The sequence below is a fragment of the Chiloscyllium plagiosum genome, chromosome 7 (genome assembly GCF_004010195.1).
Source record: "Chiloscyllium plagiosum isolate BGI_BamShark_2017 chromosome 7, ASM401019v2, whole genome shotgun sequence".
Lineage (NCBI taxonomy): Eukaryota > Metazoa > Chordata > Chondrichthyes > Orectolobiformes > Hemiscylliidae > Chiloscyllium > Chiloscyllium plagiosum.
The window spans coordinates 73,332,428-73,354,814 of record NC_057716.1 but is presented as its reverse complement, the minus strand read 5'-3'; the positions used below and the strand labels follow the sequence as shown (position 1 = coordinate 73,354,814).

The 22,387-nt window shown below is 41.3% G+C and overlaps 1 protein-coding gene across 8 annotated transcripts in view; it reads left to right on the top strand.

The window, feature by feature from the left end:
- mgat5 (alpha-1,6-mannosylglycoprotein 6-beta-N-acetylglucosaminyltransferase) overlaps nucleotides 1–22,387 on the top strand; it is a 160,092-nt gene that overhangs the window by 51,393 nt on the left and 86,312 nt on the right. For all 8 annotated transcript variants that reach the window (XM_043694045.1, XM_043694044.1, XM_043694046.1 and 5 more), the window contains 4 exons: nucleotides 4,446–4,522; nucleotides 12,843–12,932; nucleotides 13,966–14,037; nucleotides 15,974–16,132. In XM_043694045.1, the coding sequence (XP_043549980.1) occupies nucleotides 4,446–4,522; nucleotides 12,843–12,932; nucleotides 13,966–14,037; nucleotides 15,974–16,132 (398 nt within the window). The remainder of the gene's footprint in view (nucleotides 1–4,445; nucleotides 4,523–12,842; nucleotides 12,933–13,965; nucleotides 14,038–15,973; nucleotides 16,133–22,387) is intronic.

Below are 22,387 nucleotides of genomic sequence, written 5' to 3'. Positions count from 1 at the left end.
AGCTATGTGGAATGTGAGGCAGTTGTGGTCACTATCTCCAAAATGCTCTCCCACCACAAGATCTGATACCTGCCCCGGCTCGTTTCCGAGCACCAAGTCTAGAATGGCCTCTCCCCTCGTCGGCCAATCAACGTACTAAGTTAAGACACCCTCCTGAACACACCTTACAAAAACAGCTCCATTCAAATCTTCTGCTCGAAGGAGGTTCCAATCAATATTGGGAAAGTTAAAGTCACCCATTACAACAACCCTACTACGTCCACACTTTTCCAAAATCTGCCGACTTTTGCTTTCTTCCATCTCCCTGCTGCTATTGGGGGGCCTGTAGTAAACCCCTAACGAGGTGACTGCTCCCTTGCTGTTCCTAATTTCCACCCATACTGACTCGGTAGGCAGATCTTCCTCAACAATGGAAGATTCTGTAGCTGTGATAGTCTCTCTGATTAGTAGTGCTACACCCCCTCTTTTATTTTTTTTTTCCCCCCCCCGCCTATTCTTTTTAAATGTTCTAAACCCTGGAACATCCAGCAAACATTCCTGCCCCTGAGAAACCCATGTCTCTGTTATGGCCACAACATCATAGCGCCAGGTCCTGATCCATGCTCTAAGTTCATCATTTTCATTCCTGATACTCCTTGCGTTAAAGCAAACACACTTGAACTGATCCCTTGGTTCCTTCCCAGGAAAATCCTTCCCACTAGCTGGTCTACCTCTTGCTATTGCCTCATCTGTATCAACTCTCACGTCCGGTATACAGCTCAGGTTCCCACCCCCCTCCCATACTAGTTTAAACCCTCTCGAACTACTCCAGCAAACCTTCCACCCAGGACATTGGTCCCCATCCTTCTTGTACAGGTCCCACCTTCCCCAGAAGGCATCCCAATTATCTACATATCTGGAGTCCTCCCTCCTACACCAGCTGCGCAGCCACGTGTTAAGCTGCGCCTGCTCCCTGTTCCTCGCCTCACTATCTCGTGGCATCGGTAGTAAACTAGAGAACACTACTCTGTTCATCCTGCTTTGCAGCTTCCATCCTAACTCCCTGAAATCACTTTTTTATATCCTCGATCCTTTTCCTGGCTATATCATTAGTGCCAATATGTAACACGATTTTTGGCTGTTCGCCCTCCCCTTTTAGAACCTTATACACACCCGATCGGAGACGTCCCAGACCCTGGCACTAGGGAGGCAACATACCTTCCGGGAATCCCGACCCTGACCACAAAATCTCCTATCGAGTCCCCTACCACGAGTAATTTTCTATGCTGCCCCCTTCCCTTCTTTGCCACAGTGTCAGGCTCAGTGCCAGAGAACTGACTGCTATGGCTTTCCTCCAGTAGGTCATTTCACCCCCCCAGCAGTATCCAAAACGGTATACTTATTGCTGAGGGGAATGTCCACAGGGGATCTCTGCACTGTCTGTCTGTCCCCTTTCCTCCCCCTAACTGTAACCCATCTATCCTTGTCCTGAGCCTTAGGAGTGACCAACTCCCGGTAATTCCTCTCAATTACCCTCTCAGCCTCCCGAATGATCCGTAGTTCGTCCAGCTCCAATTCCCTAACACTGTTTTCAAGGAGCTGGACTTGGGTGCACTTCCCACAGATGTAGCCAGCAGAGACGTGTGCCATGTCTCCCACCTGCCACATTCTGCAGGAGGAGCAAGCAACAGCCCTAGCATCCATACCCGACTTATCTGAACACCCACTCAGTACTAAAGTAGAAAGCTTAGTTCAAATTGCTATAAAATTTATAACAAACTTACATTCAATAGAGGAAGTTTAGAATGAACCTTACCTTATTAACTAGGTTAGAGGAGGAGGGCGGGTGGGAGACACTACAGTTGTAGAGTCTCTGGTTTAGCCACCTTGCTGATTATATATGGAAACTGCTTTCCTTCCCGGCTGCCCCTCTGGTCCTTGTCACTTCCTCCGTTGCTCCTGCTCCTTCTGTGAAAGGGAAACACCGCTGTCTGCTACCGGTAAGTAATTTTAAAAAACTGCCTTACCTTAGCTGCAGTCTTTTGGGTTTGTCTTAACTCCGTTGCTGCTTGCACTCAAAATGATCTGAGCATGGGTAGGAATAGATACCTTTGCTTAGATGAAGGAGTGTTAGTGTGATCATTACTGAGGACATGATGAACAGTTGGAAGAGGGGTGAGTATTTCCAAGTCCGGGTAAATGTTGTTATGCTTGCTATTGCACCTTGGCATGCCAGATGACTTACTGGTGTAATGCTGGAGGCTTTAGCAGGCTTTACATTTGGTATGAATTCCTCCAAATAATACTACAAACATGGTTCAGGCCATCTGAATAAACTGTGGGGAATTGTGCAATATTCTGGAAAGGGTTAAACCGGCAATTAAACGGTTTAAACTGCCTGCACAAGATTGTGCATTTACCAGAGCATCTTCAGGTTGATGAGATGCATCATTGACTTAGGTTGTTATTTGCCCCACCTGGATGTTGGAAGATTTAGGCCACTCAGATTGTCATTGTCGTTGGTGTTGGGGTGATGAGGAAGGAATTGTTCTTGAAGAGCTTTTCGATGTTGAAGTAAAACCGAGGTAACACATCATTGTGAAATTTCACAAATTAGTTTTGAAAATTCATAGTTAATAAGAATATTGTAAGATTTTTTATTTTGAATAACTAGATATTGTACTCTCCATGAGTGGACGCAACACTTCTGATACAACTTTTCTACCTGCCTGCATTTTGTAATACATTTTAAAGATGGCAGAGCGTAAGCATGATATTACCAGACTGGGGACACATTGCTTAAATGTTCTAAAAGACTTCCTTTTAGCGGGTTCTGGTTTGCAATCAGTTAATTTGATTTTTAAATGGTTTGAATCACCTCCAGATTCCTGGTTCTGGAAACTGTGAATGGATTTTGATTTGAAGTTGAATGCCTAGTAACTCTGTAGGCTCAGTACTGTCTGCTGGGTAGCTGGAAGTGTAAAAACTGTCTCTGGCTGGAATCTGTTAGTTTCAATTGATTGTTCTTTTAGAGAGGTGGTGTAAATAGGAATTCCAGTCTGAACAGTAGTCCCAGACACACATCCCCATTCTGCTGGCTCTATTGCATGTTTGCAGTTTCACTCCAAGATTTTATCCCCTATTTTAGATATTGGAAATGTCCAAGGTCTTGTCCTTGGTGATGGGGATTTTTGCTCGGCCCTACACTTGTGCACATAGTGTTATTTACTACTTTACCTTTTTGTAATATTCATTAAAATCGCAACAGATCAGGCAGCATCCATGGTGAGAGAGCAAGCTCTGAAGTCATCATCTGGACTCAATGTTAGCTTGCTGTCTCTCCACGGGTGCTGCCTGACCCACTGTGACTTCCAACATTTGTTTTCGGTACAGGTTCCGGCATCTGCATTAATTTGCACCTCTAAAATTCCTTGGTTTAGTTTCTTTTTCTTGTTCTAGCTCTTACCTCAAATTTCATTCACGTGCCTTTCTTGGCTTAATGTTTGGAAAGCTTTTGCTATTCCCAAATTGTCATTGTGCTCAATTCGTAAATAATTGTGATTTGTCATTTTAAGTTAATTTTTTTCTTTTCTCTGCCTCCTTGATTTTTCTTAAAACAAAATGACTAGCTAGATTTTGCCTTTTGATGTTTGAAAATAAAACCTAAATGTTGGAAAAAAAACATTAGCTTGAAAATGATCTTGAGTTCTGTTTTTGAGTCCTTTTTTGATCAATATTGTCACTCTTACCTGCTTTCCAATATAGAATTGAATGTATTTTTCCTTAAATCTCATCTCATGGGGAGAAAACAATCTCTGCATGCTGTAATGATAGTAAAATTTGAGGAGAACGTGGCAATATGATTGAAAATCGTCCTCATTATCTTTTCAGCTTCTGGCTGCCATGAAGCATTTCTAATTATCTTTCGATTCCAAGTTACAAAGATTGCTATAGTTAGTAGAAATTTGATATAGTGTAACAAGATATTTCAAATTACGACCCTTTTGTCACATTTTATGAATGTTGTCAGAATGTAAGAACTTTGTTTTATTTGTGAATGCCTGTCTATATTAAGTAGATTTGTTTATCATTTGCTCTTGTGACATTTGATTACATTATGCTTTATCTTTTAATTGTTCTAGTACATAAAATATACTTCCATAATGTGAACATGTTAATTACAGTTGCTATAGTAATTAATAAAACTGCAGATTCTGGGCTAACAGAACTATAGCTAATGGTGCTTAATGTTTTTAATTGCTGTAATAGCTACCATTTCTAGATTGGTGCCAGACTTTCCTACCTAATGTATTTGGCAAAACCTTTGCAAAGATAATCTGGTATTCTTGTCGAAGTCAGTTGTGTTGCATTATGTTAGAATATCTTTTTCAGTAGATAAAGTGATTGTTAGGATTTTTAAACTTCTTGCCCAGTATTTGAAAGAATCACTTCTTTCTCCTCTGCAGATCTAATCAATGGAGCCCAGGAACAGTGTGAATTGCCTCCTATGGATGGCTTCCCTCACTGTGAGAGTAAATTGAAGGTAAAACCAAACCTATGTTGAAAATTATTTCTATTTATAATATGTTACTTTTATTGTTGCAGATAACAACAATATCTTTGGTTTCCTTCCAACCACCCTTTCTCCAACATCTAACATCTCTTTACTTAGTGTTGTTTTAGTCAAACCTCCCGGGCATTTGTGAACCCTGGAATGGTGCAATATAGCCAAGGTGTATCAGATTCTGTCCCTGTGTTAATAGACGTGTACTTGATAACAGAAATCACTAAGTGACTATCATAAACACTGATCAAGACATCCCTCTTTCTCCAATAACCCCTCACCCCAAATTTGAATTATGGTAAGTATTAGTTTTCCAAATTATCATCTTGTCTGACTAACAGCCAGGTTAGAAAAAGAAATCTGAACCTGAAACATATTTGCTTCTTGGCACTTGAAGAAACAAACAGGAAAGATTTACAGAAGGTTTGGTGAGGGGAAGGGGTTGCCATTCAGGATTGTACTTTTCACTTGTGTGGAAATTTTTTGTTTTCATTCCCTTCTTTACCAAATGGATTCGCTTTTCTATATGACCTTTTAACTATATATTTTTGAATAGTTTTAAATATAATTTAAAGTCTGAAAGAGTGTTTAAGTCAAAAAGCTGCAGATGTTTCTGAAGACCAAGACACGTGCAGACACTTTTCTTCAATTAATCTCGTGTGAGCGCTCCTAGGCTGGTTTGCTGACACCTAAATATATTTGACCGTCGCAACATCATGCCTCAGGTGGAGAAAATAAAGTTGCAGAACCCTCTGAGGGGGGAATAAAATGGGTTCTCTTCATGTCTATTCTGAAAGAGCAATATCTACTCTCTAGTGCCCCCTAATCTGGACTGACCCATGAAAGGAAACATCTTATCTTATGTCGACCTTGTCAAGACCATTCAGGATCTTGCATGTTTCAATCTAGTCAGCTTTCACTGTTAATCTTGAGTGGAAGTAAGACCATTTGGTCTAACTATCCTCCTAACACAACTCCATCATTCCAGTTATTGATCTAGTAAACCATCACTGATCCACATCCAATACATTTGCATCTTAATTAAATTGCACACAACATTCAAGATGTGAGGTCATCAATATCATGTATAACGGAAGCATGATATCCTTTTTTTTATGATCCATGCTCCTTGTAATTAAAGGTGGTTGTTTCATTTAACCTGCCCAATTAAGTGCTGTACCTGCACATTAACGCCTTGTGACTCATGCACCAGAACACCAAAATCCTTCTGCATCTGAATTTCTGAAGTCATTTTCAGTTCAAGTAATATCCTGCTTTGTTGTCACTTTGTCAGGAAGAACAACATTATACACTCTGCCAGATTTGTGAGAAGATTTGTAGCTCGGGTGCTCGTTATGGTTCTGTTTGCCGAGCTGGAAATTTGTTGCAGATATTTCGTCCTCTGTCTAGGTGACATCCTCAGTGCTTGGGAGCTTCCTGTGATGCGCTTCTGTGTTGTTTCCTCCGGCATTTATAGTGGTTTGTCTCTGCCGTTTCCGGTTTTCGGTTCCAGCTGTCCGCTGCAGTGGGTCCAGGTCGATGTGTTTGTTGATAGAATCTGTGGATGAGTGCCATGCCTCTAGGAACTCCCTGGCTGTTCTGTTTGGGTTATCCTATAATAGTAGTGTTGTCCCAGTCGAACTCATGTTGCTTGTCATCAGTGTGTGTGGCTACTAAGGATAGCTGGTAGTGTCGTTTTGTGGCTAGTTGGTGTTCATGGATATGGATCATTAGCTGTCTTCCTGTTTGTCCTATGTGATGTTTTGCGCAGTCCTTGCATGGGATTTTGTACATTGTGTTGGTTTTGCTCATGCTTGGTATCAGGTCCTTTGTCTTGGTGAGTTGTTGTCGGAGAGTGGCTGTTGGTTTGTGTGCTGTTATGAGTCCTAGTGGTCGTAGTAGTCTGGCTGTCAGTTCAGAAATGTTCTTGATGTATGGTAACCACCCCAACACACACAAAAGAAGTTGCATCAAGACACTTTTCAAAAGGGCCACAACACACTGCAGTACACCAGAACTGCAAAAAGAGGAAGAAGAACACCTCTACAATATATTCGCCAAAAACGGATACCCCTGCAATTTCATCAACAGATACCTAAAGGAAAGACAATGGAATGAGGACATGCCACAACCCCAAAGGACTAGCTGCGTTGCCATACATCAAGGACATCTCTGAACTGACAGCCAGACTACTACGACCACTAGGACTCATAACAGCACACAAACCAACAGCCACTCTCAGACAACAACTCACCAGGACAAAGGACCCGATACCCAGCATGAGCAAAACCAACATAGTGTGCAAAATCCCATGCAAGGACTGCACAAAACACTACATAGAACAAACAGGAAGACAGCTAACGATCTGTATCCATGAACACCAACTAGCCACAAAACGACATCCTTAGCCACACACGCAGATGACAAGCAACATGAATTCGACTGGGACAACACTATTACCATAGGACAAGCCAAACAGAGAACAGCCAGGGAATTCCTAGAGGCATGGCATTCATCCACAGATTCAATCAATAAGCACATCGACCTGGACCCACTGCAGCGGACAGCTAGAACTGACAACCTGAAGCGGCAGAGACAAACCACTATAAATGCCAGAGGAAACAACACAAGCGCTTCATAGGAGGCTCCCAAGCACTGAGGATGTCACCTGGACAGGGGACGAAACGTCTGCAACACAAATTTCCAGCTCAGCGAACAGAACCACAACAACTCTGCCAGATATTTTGCAAATGTATTCAACTTGTCCATATCTGTCTGCAACTTCCTTGACTCTTTTTTTTCCACAATGTACGTTTCCTGCTTGTCATCGGCAAACCTAGCTCCCTTCATGTAGGTATTTCAAAAAATTATTAAAAAAAAGTGAGGTCACAGTGCAGACTCCTGTGGGGCTTCACTGGTTATGTCCTGCCAATCAGACAAAGGTCTACTATTTCTGAAGAAGTCCTATTTAATTCCACAGATGCAAGACTTGAGTTTCTCCAGCATTTTCTATTATTTTTCAGATTTCCAGCATTCGCAATCATTTGCTTTCAATAAATAGGTTAAAAAATGTCTATTTTCGGCCAACTTATTTTCTGTACGTGCTATTATTGTTAACCCGTATACCATGAGCTCCTTCTTTGCAAATACTTTTTTTAACATGGCAGCATTTACCAGATGCCTGCTGGCAATCCAAATATGTAGTGGGTCTTGTTCCATAATGCATGTTTTTTTCCACGTGGAGCCACACAATGGCTTAGTGGTTAGCACTGCTGCCTCACTGCACCAGGACCCAGATTGATTCCAGCCTCTGGTGATTGTGTGTGGAGTTTGCACATTCTCCCTGTGTCTGCACAGGCTTCCTCCTGTGTGCTCCGGTTTACTCCCATTATCCAAAGATGTGCAGGGTAGATGAATTGGCCAAGCTAAATTGCCCGTAGTGTTCAGGGATGTGTAGGTTAGGCGCATTTAGTCCGGGTAAGTATAGGGTAGAGAGAGTGCGTCTGTGTGGGTTACTCTTTGTGGACTTGTTGAGCCAAAGGGCTTGTTTCCACACTGTAGGGATTCTATAAAACAAATTCTATATTTTGGCCAACCATGATGATTTTTCTCTTGATTACCTTGAGTTTTTCTAAGCGTGCAGTTATTATATCTCAATATATTTTCACACCTTCCCCATGATGCACATCAATCTAATTGGCCTATTATTTCCTGTTTACTGCCTCCCTTCATTGAATAGAGGGTATATTTTAATACTTTGCAGTCCATCAAACCTTTTCCAAAAGCTAGAAATGTTTTGGAAAATTAATATCAATGCATCAGTTACCTTATTATCAACATCTTTGAAAATCCTAGGATGAAGTTTGTCTGGCTCTAGTGACCAGTCATCCTGCAGTACCATCTGTTCATTTATTACTACTACTATTAAGATTGCAAGTTCCTCTGTCCCTTCCATCTGCTGATTTTGCAACTTTTGATGGAATTTTTATTTGTATCTTCCATATTTATAACAGAAGCAACTTATTTATTCGTTCATTTTATCTATTTCTTTCTTATCTACTATTAACTATCCATTCTTGTTCTTCAGAGAACTAACACTCACTTTGTTCTTTTCCTTGTTTGAACAGATGTGTAAACTCTTGCTCTCTTTTGCATTTCTAGCTGGTTTCCCCTTCCATTCTAATTTTTTCCTCCTTTTGAACCTTTTTTTAGTTATTTTCAGCCATTCTTTATATTCTAATCAGTTATTTGACCTGTTGGTCGTCTTGGTACAATTGAATACTTATTATTTGTAGCATTCTCTAACTTTAGTTAGCTACAGATGGTAGGTCCTGTTTTTAGAATCTCTCTGCAGTAGGAATATGTTACCTAATTATCCCTTTGATCTACATCATTCGAGATACAGAGTTAAATAAGTCAATTCACTTCTGGTCTCTCCACTTTCAGGCTTATTTAGTTTTAAAATACTTATTTTGGACCCAGTCCTCTCCCTTTATGGAAAATTAAATTGTCTTGGTCACTGCTGCCTTGGGTTTTCTTTGCTCTGAGGTAACTCATTAATCAGCACTGCAGCCTCTCAGCACCAGGGACCCTGGTTCAATTCCACCTTTGGGTGACTGTCTTTGTGGGGTTTGTACATTCTCCCTGTGACTGCGTGGATTTCCTCCTGGGTGCTCTGGTTTCCTCCCACAGGTCAGGTGGATTGGCCACGCTAAATTAACCAGTGGTGCATTAGCTAGAGGGAAATGGTCTGGGTGGGTTACTCTTCAGAGTGGATTTATTGGGCCACAAGGTCTATTTTCACACTGCAGGGAATCTAATCTTAAAAAAAAAACATGTTACACATTAAGCAAGACTAATATAAATTACTGTGGCCAATTTTTATAATATGCTGTTTTGAGAAACTGTCTCAAGCATTATCTGAATTCCTCATCCAGGTGACTACTGCCTTTCTGATTTTTTACAATGTGTTGATTTGACTTTTTCATGATTATTTCATCCCTTATCACAAGAACCCAGTATTTCTTGTTGTATATTTTGTTGTGCATTGTGCCTTACAGTGCAGTAGCCTGCGATCCACTCTTATTAATGACTTCTTTCCCATATGATTCATTATATCCATCCAAAGTGGTTCTTACGTAACTGTATTATCAAAATTTAGATTACATTCCCACTCCATATTATCTTTGCAAAGATTGTCTTGTTTAACAGCTTTGGATTGCATTTACCATGTTGTGGCCTAACCCAATTAACCAATTCTATTGTTTTCATGATGTCTGTTACTATCCAAGCCATTACTTATTACATTGTATCATACTAAAAACTTCAAAGTTATAATCTTCACACCCAAGTTCAGGTCTTTGATGTGAAATTACTCACTAGGTGTATTTTCCTAACAAATCTGTTGTATTTGAATTTTGTAAGTTCACAAGTATATTTACTGGACTACTGCAATAAAGTCCTGTAATAATTCATCAAAAAACTCTGATCCAAACTCTGGACTTGAAAAGTTTTAGCAATCAGCTAAACTCAATTTTTGTTTTTTTTTTGAAAGGTAATGCAAAAATGCTTCAAGACCTGAATCTGCTGCAGAGCATTCTAAAAGGGGAGGGTGAACAGCCAGTTGTCTTGGTGCATATTGGCACCAATGGTGTAAGTAGAAAGCGAGATGAGGTCCTGAAGAATTCAGGGAGCTAGGAGAGAAGTTAAAGGGGAGGACCTCAAAGGTAGTGATCTCGGGAATACTACCAGTGCCATGTGCTAGCCAGTGTAGAAATGAAAAAAATAGGCAGGATGAACACGTGGCTTGAGAGATGGTGTAGGAGGGAGGGGTTCAGATTTGTTGGACATTGGGACCGGTTCTGGGGAAGGTGGGACTATTACAAAAGGGACTGTCTACATCTGAACCAGACCGGAACCAATGTCCTTGGGGGAGTTTTTGCTACTGCTGTTGGGGAGGTTTTAAACTAATGTGGCAGGGAATGGGAACCAGGAAAGAAAACAGATAGGCAGCCAGTGGAGACTGTGTAAGAATTATGAAGATAACATTAATGAAGGGAAGAATAGGCAGAGAGCAGGTGAACACAAAAGAACTGGTGGCCTGAAATGCATCTACTTTAATGCAAGGAGTATAGTGTGTAAGGCAGATGAACTTAGGGCTTGGATTGGTGCTGGGAGTGTGACATTATTGCCATCACAGAGACTTGATTGAAGGAAGGGCATGATGATTGGCAACGAAATGTTCCAGGATATAGACGCTTCAGACAGGACAGGGAGGGAAGTAAAAGAGGGGGTGGAGTTGCATTGCTGGTCAGGGACGATATCACAGCTGTGCTAAAGGAGGACCCCCAAGGTGGTCTTGAGTTGTGAGGCATTATGGGTGGAGCTGAGAAATAAGGGTGCAGTTACATTGTTGGGGCTGTATCACAGACCTCCCAACAATGAGCGTGAGGTAGAAGAACAAATGGGTAAACAGATTATGAATAGATGTAGAGGCAATAGGGTAGTGGTGATGGGAGATTTTAATTTTCCCAACAGTGACTGGGATACACTTAGCGTCAGAGGTCTGGATGGAGTAGAATTTGTGCGAAGCATGCAGAAGAGTTTTCTAGAGCAGTATGTCAATAGTCTGACGAGGGAAGGGGCCATATTGGATCTGGTACTGGGGAACGAGCCAGGACAAGTGGTAGAAGTTGTGGTGGGGCATTTCTTTGGGAACAGTGACCACAATTCTGTAAGTTTTAGAATACTCGTAGATGAAGGAGAGAGTGGTCCTCCGGGAAGTGTACTAAATTGGGCCAAAGCCAATTATATCAAAATTAGGTAGGAGCTGGGAAATGTGGATTGGACACAGCTATTTGAAGGGAAGTCCACATTTGAGATGTGTGTTATGGATGTAGATGTAGGTTTGCTTGCTAAGCTGGAAGGTTTGTTTTCAGACGTTTCATCATCATACCAGGTAACAAAAGTGAGCCTCTGAATGAAGTACTGGTGACATGGCCTGCTTTCTCTTTATATGATTAGGTTTCCTTGGGTTGGTGACACAATTTCCTGTGGTGATGTCATTTCCTGTTTTTTCTCAAGAGGTGGTAACTGGGATCCAAGCCAATGTGTTTGTTGATGGAGTTTAGGTTGGGATGTCATGCTTCTTGGAATTCTTGTGCATGTCTCTGCTTAGCTTGTCTGAGGATGGATGCGTTGTCCAAGTCAAAGTGGTGTCCTTCCTGCTTTGTATATAAGGCTACTAGTGAGAGTGGGTCATGTCTTTTTGTGGCTAGTTGATATTCATGTATCCTGGTGGCTAGTTTTCTGACCAATCTAGTGTTTGTTATAGTTCTTGCAAGGTATTTTGTAAATTATATTAGTTTTGTTTATTGTCTGTATTGGGTCTTTCAAGCTCATTAGTTGCTGTTTGTGTGTTGGTGGGTTTGTGGGCTACCATGACGCCAAAAGATCTGAGTAGTCTGGCAGTCCTTTGAGATGTCTTTGATGTAGGGGAGAGTGGCTCTCCCCTATATGTATTATGGTTAGAAGTAAAATGTTGGGGAAACAGTTCTAATAGCACCAATCTAAATTAGAATAGTACAAGACAGAAGAGTCCCTTCAACCCATCAAGTTATCAGCAACAAAACCTACTTTAAATCTGCACTAGTCCCAGTTACAGGAGAGAATGAGGTGACCCTTTTGCTGCTTCCAACTCCCTGATCTAATCAGTTTAACGGGGGTGTTGAAACATTGTTCAGTTTCTCAGTCACTGTTACGAGGCAACAGCTTCTGGTGAATATTGGAAGAGAATAGCTCATATTTTTCAGTTTTAATTACTTCCCTGCAGGGAGTGAAAATGAGAGATATTGTCTCTTAAAATCTGGAGACCTTCAGCCTCTCTATATTGTCCTACACAAGCTGTCCACCTGCCCAGAAATCGTTCAGAGTTGTTACGATGCTGATGAATCCTGACCAAAACATTGAGCCCTAATTGAAAACCCAATCATCAATCTGAATTTGGCAGAGCTAGCTCTAAACACAGATACCACAGTACTGTTAAGTTCCAAAATATCTTCTACTCTCCGTCATCTCCTCCTCCACCTCGCCTCTTTTTGCCCCCCCCCCCCCCGCCACCTGTTCTCCTTTGAAAGGTATAGTGACCCCTTACGTAATCCTTATTTTAATGGAGTCCTATTCACCTTTGCTCCACAATCCACAGTAAAGAAAAATAAATGTGATCTATGTACAGTAATATCTAGTAGATTATTTATTCTATGTAGCGATTAAACTTGCATGTATTATTTCTCAATTATAGTGGATGAAGACTATGTGGCGGTCAGATCCTTGCTATGCCAGCTATGGTGTGGATGGGTCCATTTGCTCATTTTTTATTTACCTCAGCGAGGTCAGTGGTGGTATGCTTAAATAAGTAAAATATGCTTTTTTTTGTTCTCTGACAAAATTGGATAATAAATTGCACATGCAATTGTTTTGTAGATCTTTTGAGCTTGAGAAATAGGGTAAAACATCAAACTTTAATTTAAAGAAACCACTAATAACAAAAATAAGAAATATTTGTAAATGTTGAAATGTACAAGTTCTGTGCAAAACAGAGACAAAGTATAAAATACAATAGATAATAGGTGCAGGAGTAGGCCATTCTGCCCTTCGAGCCTGCACCACCATTCAATATGATCATGGCTGATCATCCTTAATCAGTATCCTGTTCCTGCCTTATCTCCATAACCCTTGATTCCACTATCCTTGAGAGCTCTATCCAATTCTTTCTCAAATGAATCCAGAGACTGGGCCTCCACTGCCCTCTGGGGAAGAGCATTCCATACAGCCACCACTCTCTGGGTGAAGAAGTTTCTCCTCCTTTCTGTCCTAAATGGTCTACCCCATATTTTTAAGCTGTGTCCTCTGGTTCGGCACTCACCCATCAGCGGAAACATGTTTCCTGCCTCCAGAGTGTCCAAACCTTTAATAATCTTGTATGTCTCAATCAGATCCCCTCTCAGTCTTCTAAACTCAAGGGTATACAAGCCCAGTCGCTCCAGTCTTTCAGTGTAAGGTAATCCCGCCATTCCAGGGATTGACCTCATGAACCTACGCTGCACTCCCTCAATAGCCAGAATACGCACTTAATATTGACTCATTAACATATTAAATTGTCCATTTGTTAGGCACTTTTGTATTACACATTTTAAAAAATTGAATCTTTATTTGGTTTACTGAGATATTGAATGAAGCAATATGTTTGCTCATACTGGAGATGTCTGAAGTTAGCATTGTGGGCTGTATTTAAAAGAATTATTACCATTTGTACATGTAGCTGTCTCATCCTTTAAGAATAGTTTTCAGAATAGTTATTTTTTTTTTCTTGTTCGTTAGTTCTGTTCATCCAGTTTTCAATGTATTTTTCTCCTTGAGGATAGGTTGAAAATTGGTGTCCCCCTCTACCATGGAGAGCAAAGAGTCCTCGGGAAGAAACCGACCAACAGAATTTGGTTCGTATTGATTACGTAACCAATTATACTGTATAATCCTGATGCTCACACGAACCGCTACAGAGAATTCAAATTGCATAATTAAACTGGTGCCAGTTGTGGAATGTATGGGAAAGGTACAAGATTAATCTGTGATGCCACATGAAGAGTAGTGAGTGTTTAGAAATCTGGTAGGGACAAATAACGTGACAATGTTATAGCAGTAATAGTAATCATTACTGGAATTCAACTAAGTGTCATCTGAGAATATCTACCATGGGGGTGGAGCTTAGGTGCTATTAGACATTTTTAGATTAAGCTGTCTGTAATTGGGACTCCATTGGAATTGAATATCACAAAAATTGAAAAGATTAATACCTAAAATTGTAGACCAAATGGCATATACAAAATCACTTTTAAAGAAATAAGTGAGAATGTCAGAGCTCTGTTTTTTTTTCTCATACAGTTCTGTACTTAAGGGATTTTTGAAACCAAAAAGATAGTAAGGTGGTGAGACCAATAATATAATTAATGATTAAAGCTTTATGTTTCAATTACATTGCTAGTTTTCGGTTGAAACTTTAAATGCTCTTCAGCATTCTCTATACTGGCACAGCCTCAACTAAATGTTTATGTAACCTGGGCATTGAAAAGGTACCTGTTTCTTTAGATGCATTTTTAAATAGTGCATTAATGAACTGTTTTATTTTGGTTCACCTAATCATTTTGATTGGACTTCTGAAACAGCACAAGAGTACATTTAAATTGTTATTGCACAATAAAACCAAAAATCAGAGTAAATTGCATTAATCAGTAAATTCAGAGATGCTGAATACACATCACCAATGCTATTTTGAAATTCTTTAGTTGTAAATTAAATAATAATAAGACAAAATTCCATATTAAGTGCAACAGGGTAGTTCCTGTAGCCCAACAACTCCCTTCCAAAATTCATCAATGAGGATATGTTACAGGCACATCCAAGTTGCAACACACAAACAGATTAATTTCTCTAACCGTGTCAGCAGCTATCTTCCATCACAGCAAATAGTTTTTTGAAATTGTTTGCCTTCTACACTTCGTTTGGTTATATGAGAATTTGTGGAAGTTCATCAAGTCACTTTGACAGTTCAAATTCTTTTTCATCTGTGCTTGTTTGTACAGCTGAATCTTAATGTGCTCTTTACTGTATGCAACTCTGGCATGCCTCTGTTTCAGATTTCTTCAGGGAAAGAGGTGCAGACTGGCCAAAAAGATGCATGCTGGATTCTCCTTTTAGGGCTCTTTACCATTTCTGAGTTTAATGGTGTTCTTTCATATCTGTACCTCTCTGAAGACATACATTTGCTCAGACCAGAAGACGTCTGAAGGATATCGTACATTTTATGTCCACTGCTGCAGAAAGATTTCTACATCCATTCCAAGATGAGGATGTATTTATTAGTAGCTGTGAAGATTACAGCTCCCTTGTTTCTTTTTATCTTCTAAATGACAGAGCCATTTAAGTAAGGCCATAGTATCTCTCTCTGGCACATCTGCCTGCATTCCTTGATGCGCGCACACTGTTTAATAGAGCCACTGGTTTTTCATTTTTTGACGAAACCACACTGAACAGCACAATATGGAACAAGTTAGGTATCTGTCTCATTCACAGATCAGTCAATTTGACTTTGAAAAATAATTCCTGATGAGTTTAGCCTTGTTCCTTGCTAGTCATAGCCAAGAATTCTGATTGAAAAATTTGTAACCAGTAACTCTGTTTTATAACACTTACTATTTTTCTCATAATCCATCCCCAAATTAGAGGGAAATACTGGAACTTGTTAGACTCTGGGAATTTAGTTGTGATTTTATTTACACATCATTCAGAATTTGATAGTAAGCTAGAGAACATGTTCTGACACGTATTGAACTAGCGCAATTAAAGCATGTAGTAATTAAAATATCTTTATCACAGGCTGAAATTCGAACAGATTTCAATTACCTTTTTAAAATGATGTCTACACATGATGAATTTCGATGGATGCGATTAAGAATAAATCGAATGGCAGGTGCTTGGATAGAAGCTGTAAAATCACTTGCGGAAAAACAAAATTTAGAAATCAAGCGTAAAAAGGTCAGTTCTAGAACATTTCGTTTAAGACTTGCCTGAATCATGAGATTTAGATATCATAGACCAGCATTTATTGCCTACCCCTGACTGCTTTTAAGGCAATAGTATACTAGTTTCTAGGATCGTAGGACTGAGCTAGCCTACACTATTCCATTTGCATCCATATGTTTATCCAGTGACCATTTAAATGCCCTTAAAGTTGACAGGGTATTCCACGCCCCTACTGTTGAGTAAACAAACTACCTCTGACATCTGTCCTCTGTCTATCACCCCTCATTTTAAAGCTGTGTCCCCTCTTGCTAGTCATCACAATCCAAGGGAAAAGGCTTGCACTGTCCACCCTATCTAACCCTCTGGTTATCTTCTATGTCTCAATTAAGTCATCTCTCCATCTTCTCTGTAACAAAAACAACCTCAAGTCCCTCACCATTTCCTCATAAGACCTTCCCTCCATATCAGGCAACATCCTGATAAATCACCTCTGACCTCCTTTCCAAAGCTTCCACATCCCTCCTATAACACGGTGATCAGAACTGTGCGCAGTATTCCAGGTGTGGCTGCACTAGAGTTTTGTACAGCTGTCACATGACCTCATGGCTCTGAAATGCCATCCCTCTACCAATAAAAGCTAACCCAGGTTAATTGGGTTGTTAACTTTCCGGGATCTATGTACATGGCAACTGAGATCTGTCTACTTATCTATACTACCAAGAATCTTAACATTTAGCTCAATACTCTTTATTCCTGTTGCTCCTTCCAAGGTGAATTATCTCCCTGTTCTGCATTAATCTCCAATTGCCACTTCTTAGCCGAGCTCTGCAGCTTATTTATGTCCCTCCAGCCTGCAGCCTCCCTCGCCTCCTAGAAAATCCTCAGATAAATCCTATCCAGTCCAGGTCACTTACCTATTTTCACACTTTCCAGAACTGCTAACACCACCTTGTGAACCTCAATCCTGTCTAGTAGCCTGTATCTCCGTATTCTTCTTGACAACATTGTATTTTTCCACTGTGAATACTGACAAAAAATATTCATTTTGAGCTTCTTTCTCCTCCAACTCAATGTACGGCTTCCCAGTACTGTCCTTAACAGGCCCTAATCTTACTCTAGTCATTCTTTTATTCCTGGTCTACCTATAGAAAGCTTTAGGATTTTCTTTGATCCTACCCACCAACGACTTTTCATGTCCCCTCTTAGCTTCTGTTCGTTCTCTCTTTAGGTCTTTCCTGGCTAACTTGTAACTCTCAAATGCCCTAACTGAGCCTTCATATCTTATCTTAACATAAGCTGCCTCTTTCCTCTTGATGATAAGAGATTCAACTGCCTTAGTAAACTACGGTTCCCTCACTTGACCACTTCCTCCCTTCCTGACAAGCACACACTTATCAAGAACACTCAGTAGCTGTTGCTTGAATAAGCGCCACATTTCAATTGTGCCCATCCCCTGAAGTTTCCTTCCCCTTCTATGCATCCTAAAGCTTGCCTAATTGTATCATAAATGCCTTTACCCCGAACTATAACTCTTGCCCTGTAGTATATACCTAACCCTTTCCATCACTGAAGTAAACATACCATAAACAAAACCTGGCCGAGTTGACTTACCCAGTACCAAATCCAGTGTGGTGTCACCTCTTGTTGGCTTGTCTACATACTGTCAGGAAACCCTCCTGAACACATTGGACAAAAAATGACCCATCTAATGTACTCAAACTATAGCACTTCCAGTCAATATTTGGAAAGTTGAAGTCCCCATAAGAACTACCCAGTTACTTTTGCTCCTATCCAGAATCGCCTTTGCAATCCTTTCCTCTATATCTCTGGAACTATTCGGAGACCTGTAGAAAACTCCCAACAGGGATTTTTCCTCCATTTGACCACAGCCATAATTCTTTGGACTATTTGTGACTCCAGCTAGTAGACAGTGTCCTGATTCCCATTGACTTCGATTTTGTTTAAATTCTTTGATTCCACATTCCGTCAAAAGCTATGTTAATGTTAGTTATGTTGATGTGCTGCTGTTATTTTAAACATCATAAGATGAACATTACAATTCTATTATGTTAATAATCTGTATCTTTTTAAGGGGATGTATAGAATTCAGTGAAGATGGCTTTCTGTTCAGGTTGTAAGTTTGCTCGCTAATCTGTTAGGTTTGGTTCTCCTATGTTTTGACACTATGCTAGGTAACATCAATGAGTTCTGTTGAAGTGCTGGTGTTCTGTCTCGCTTTCTATTTGGGTGTCTTAGTCTGTTCGTGTGGGTGATATCACTTCCTGTTCTCTTTCTCAGATGTTGGTAAATGGGGTCCAAATTGATGTGTTTATTGGAGTTCCGGTTTGAATGCCAGGCCTTTAGGAATTCCGTGTGTGTGTGTGTCTGTCTCTGCTTAGCCTGTCCTCCTTTGTCTGTGTGTAAAGATACTAGTGATAGCTGGTCATGTCTTTTGGTGGCTAGTTTCCTGCCTGTCTGTCCAATTTGTAGTGTTTGTTGCAATCCTTTGTAGGCTATTTTGTATGTGACATTCATTTTCCTGGTTGTTGGGACATGGTCCTTCAGGTTCATCAGTAGTTGTTTGTTTGTTTGTTGGTAGGTTTGTGGGCTACCATGGTGCCAAGGGGTCGGCGTAGTCTGGTAGTTGTCTGATGTCTTTTCATACATGATAGTGTGGGTAGAGTTTCTGAGCATGTTGTCTTCTTTGGGTTTGTTGTTTAAGCATCGGCTGACTGTGCTTATCGGGTATCAGTTGTTCTTGAACACGCTATATACGAAATGTCGGAGAATAAACCTCCTCGCTCAGCAAGCAAACTTTAAACCTGGACCTCAACCTGAGCTACAAAAAAAGGCTTTCTATCCCAAACATTTTGAAGTGAAAGTTTGAGTTATCAGATCTAAACTTGCAGAATTCATTTTGGGACATTTGACTGCCACCTGCAATTACTTAGCCTTCCTGTCTCAAAAGCACTTCTAAATTCAGGCGTACTCATAGAACGTTACAGCACAGTCTAGCCCTCTGTTGCACCGACCTGTGAAAGTAATCTGCCCATCTAACTGACATTGTTCCATTTTTATCCATATGTATATTCAATGCCCATTTAAATGGCCTTCACTTCGGCTGGTTTACTACTGTTGCAGGCAGGCCGTCCCACCCCCCTACTACTGTGGAAAAAACTACCCCTAATATCCAGCCTAAATCGATGTCCCGTCGTGTTAGCCATCATCCAAGGGGGAAAAAGGATCTCGATGTCCACCCAATCTAACCCTCTGATTTATCTTGTATCTCAATTAAGTCAACTTTCAACCACCTCCTCTGCAACAAAAACAACCTCCGTTCCCTTAGCCTTTCCCCATAACACCACCTTTGCATATCAGGCAACATCCGAGTAAATCTCCTCTGAACTCTTTCCAAAGCTTCCACGTTCTTCCTATAATATGGTGACTGTATCTGCACGCAATAGTCTTGTACAGCTGAAGCATGACCTTGTGGATCCAAAACTCCATCCCCTACCAATAAACGCCAACACACCATGTGCCTTCTTGACAACACCTCAACCTGGGTGGTAACTTTCAGGGATTTATGCACCAAGACACAGATCTCTCTGCTCATCCAAACTTCCAAGAATTTTACCATTAGCCTAGTACATTGCATTACTGTGACTTCTTCCGAAGTAAATTACCTCACACTTTTCCGCATTAAACTCTGTTTGCCATTTCTCAGCCCAGCTTTGCATTTTAGCTCCGTCCCTCTGTAACCCACAACATCCTTTGCCCTATCCATAACTCTAGGAGAAAGTGAGGACTGCAGATGCTGGAGATCAGAGCTGAAAACGTGTTGCTGGAAAAGCGCAGCAGGTCAGGCAGCATCCTAGGAGCAGGAGAATCGACGATTCGGGCATGAGCTCATGCCCGAAACGTCGATTCTCCTGCTCCTAGGATGCTGCCTGACCTGCTGCGCTTTTCCAGCAACACATTTTCAGCCCTATCCACAACTCTGCCTACCTTAGTGTCACCTGCACGTTTACTAACCCATCCTTCTACGCCCACATCCAGATCACTTTTTTAAAAAATGACAAACAACAGTGGCCCCAAAACCGATACTTATGGCACACCACTGATTTAACTGAGCTCCAGGCTGAATATTTTCCCATCAACCACTACCCTCTGTCATTTATTTAGCCAACTTCTGATCCAAACTGCTAAATCACCTTCAATCCCGAAACTCCATATTTTGTGTACTAGCCTACCGTGTGGAACCTTATCAAACACCTTACTGAAGTCCATATACACCACATCAACTGCTTTACCTTTATCCACCTGTTCGGTCACTGTCTTTGAAGAATTCAGTAAGGTTAGTGAGACATGACCTATCCTTCACAAATCTGTGTTGACTATCCCTAATCAAATTATTTCTTTCCAGATGATAAATCCTATCTCCTCTAACCCTTTGCAGCACCTTTACCCTCAACCGAAGGGTCACTGGCCTATAATTACCAGGGCTGTCCCGACTCCCTTCCTTTAAACGAGGGAACATTTGCTATCTTCCAGTCCTCTGGTGGTACTACTGTCCACAATGATGACTTAAAGATTGAAGCCAAAGTCTCCACAATCTCCTCCCTGGCTTCCCAGAGAATCGGAGGATAAATCCCATCCGGCCCAGGGGTTTTATCTATTTTCAGATCTTCCAAAATTGCTGAAACCTCTTCTTTGTCAACCGCAATTCCATCTAATCTTGTAGCCTGTATCTCACTAACGTTGCCCTTTGCTAATGTGAATACTGACGAAAGGTATTTATTAAGTGCTTCCCCTATGTCCTCCGATTCCACACAGAACTGTCCATTACTATCTTTGGCCCGAATCTTACTTGATTAAGTGTTTTATTCCTGATTATATCTATGGAAAGCCTTAGGATTTTCCTTGATCCTATCTGCCAACAACTTCTCATGTCCCCTCCTGGCTGCTCTGAGCCCTTTCTTTAGGTCTTTTCTGGCAAACTTATAACTCTCGAGTCCTCTAACTGAGTCTTCATGCCTCATCCTCGCAAGCCGCCTTCCTATAGACAAGAGCTTCAACTTTAATGAACCATGGCACCCCCCCCCCCCCCCCCCCCCCCCAACCAAACAACTACCTCCCTACCTGATAGGTATATACATAACAAGGACTCGCAGTAGCTGTTCCTTGCATAAGCTCCACGTTTCAAGTGTGTCCATCCCCTGCAGTTTCGTTCCTAGGATCCTATGCATCCTAAATCTTGCCTAATCGCATCATAATTACCTTTTTCCTTCAGTTATACCTCTTTCCCTGTGGTTTATACCCAAACCCATTGCTATTGTAAACCTAACTGAATTGTGGTCACTATCACCAAAGTGCTCACCTACCTCCAAATCCAACACCTGGCTAGGTTCATTCCCCAGTAATGAATCCAATATGGCTTTGCCCCTTGTTGGCCTGTCTACATACTCTGTCAGAAAACCCTCCTGCACACAAATTGACCCATCTAAACTACTGGAACTATAGTCAATATTGGGGATGTTCAAGTCCCCCATAACAACTATCCTATTACTCTTGCTCCTATCGAGAATCATCTTTGCTATCCTTTCCTCTACATCTGTGGAACGTTTCAGAGGCCTATAGAAAACTCCTAACAGGGTGACCTCTCCTGTTTCTAACCTCAGCCCAAACCACCTCTGTGGATGAGTCTTCAAACATTCTCTCCGCTGCTGCTGGAATACTACCCTTGATTTCCCCCCCCCTGCCCCCCGCAATCGCTTTCTCTGTTCTTGCTGAAACATCTAAATCCTGGAATCTGCAACAACCATTCCTGTTCCTCCAGCCATGTCCATAGAATGGCCACAACATCAAAATCCCAGGTGCCAACCCATGCTGCAAGTTCACCCACCTTATTCTGGCTGTTCCTAGCATTGATGTACACATTTCAAACCAACATCCTGACTGCTGGTACCCTCTCGTGACCTTGTGAACCTGTCCCTGCCCTCACTACCCTCAATCTCCTATACACTGGAACTACAATTCCGGCTCCCAGCCCCTGCTGCATTAGTTTAAACCACCGCCACCATTGCAAGGATATTGGTACCCCTGTTTGTACAGGTCCCACCTTCCCCAGAAAGAGCTCCAATTATCCAGGAATCCACAATCCTCTCTCCAACAGCCATGTGTTCAGCTCCTCTCTCTCTCTCTCTCTCTCTCTCTCTCTCTCTCTCTCTCTCTCTCTCTCTCTCTCTCTCTCTCTCTCTCTCTCTCTCT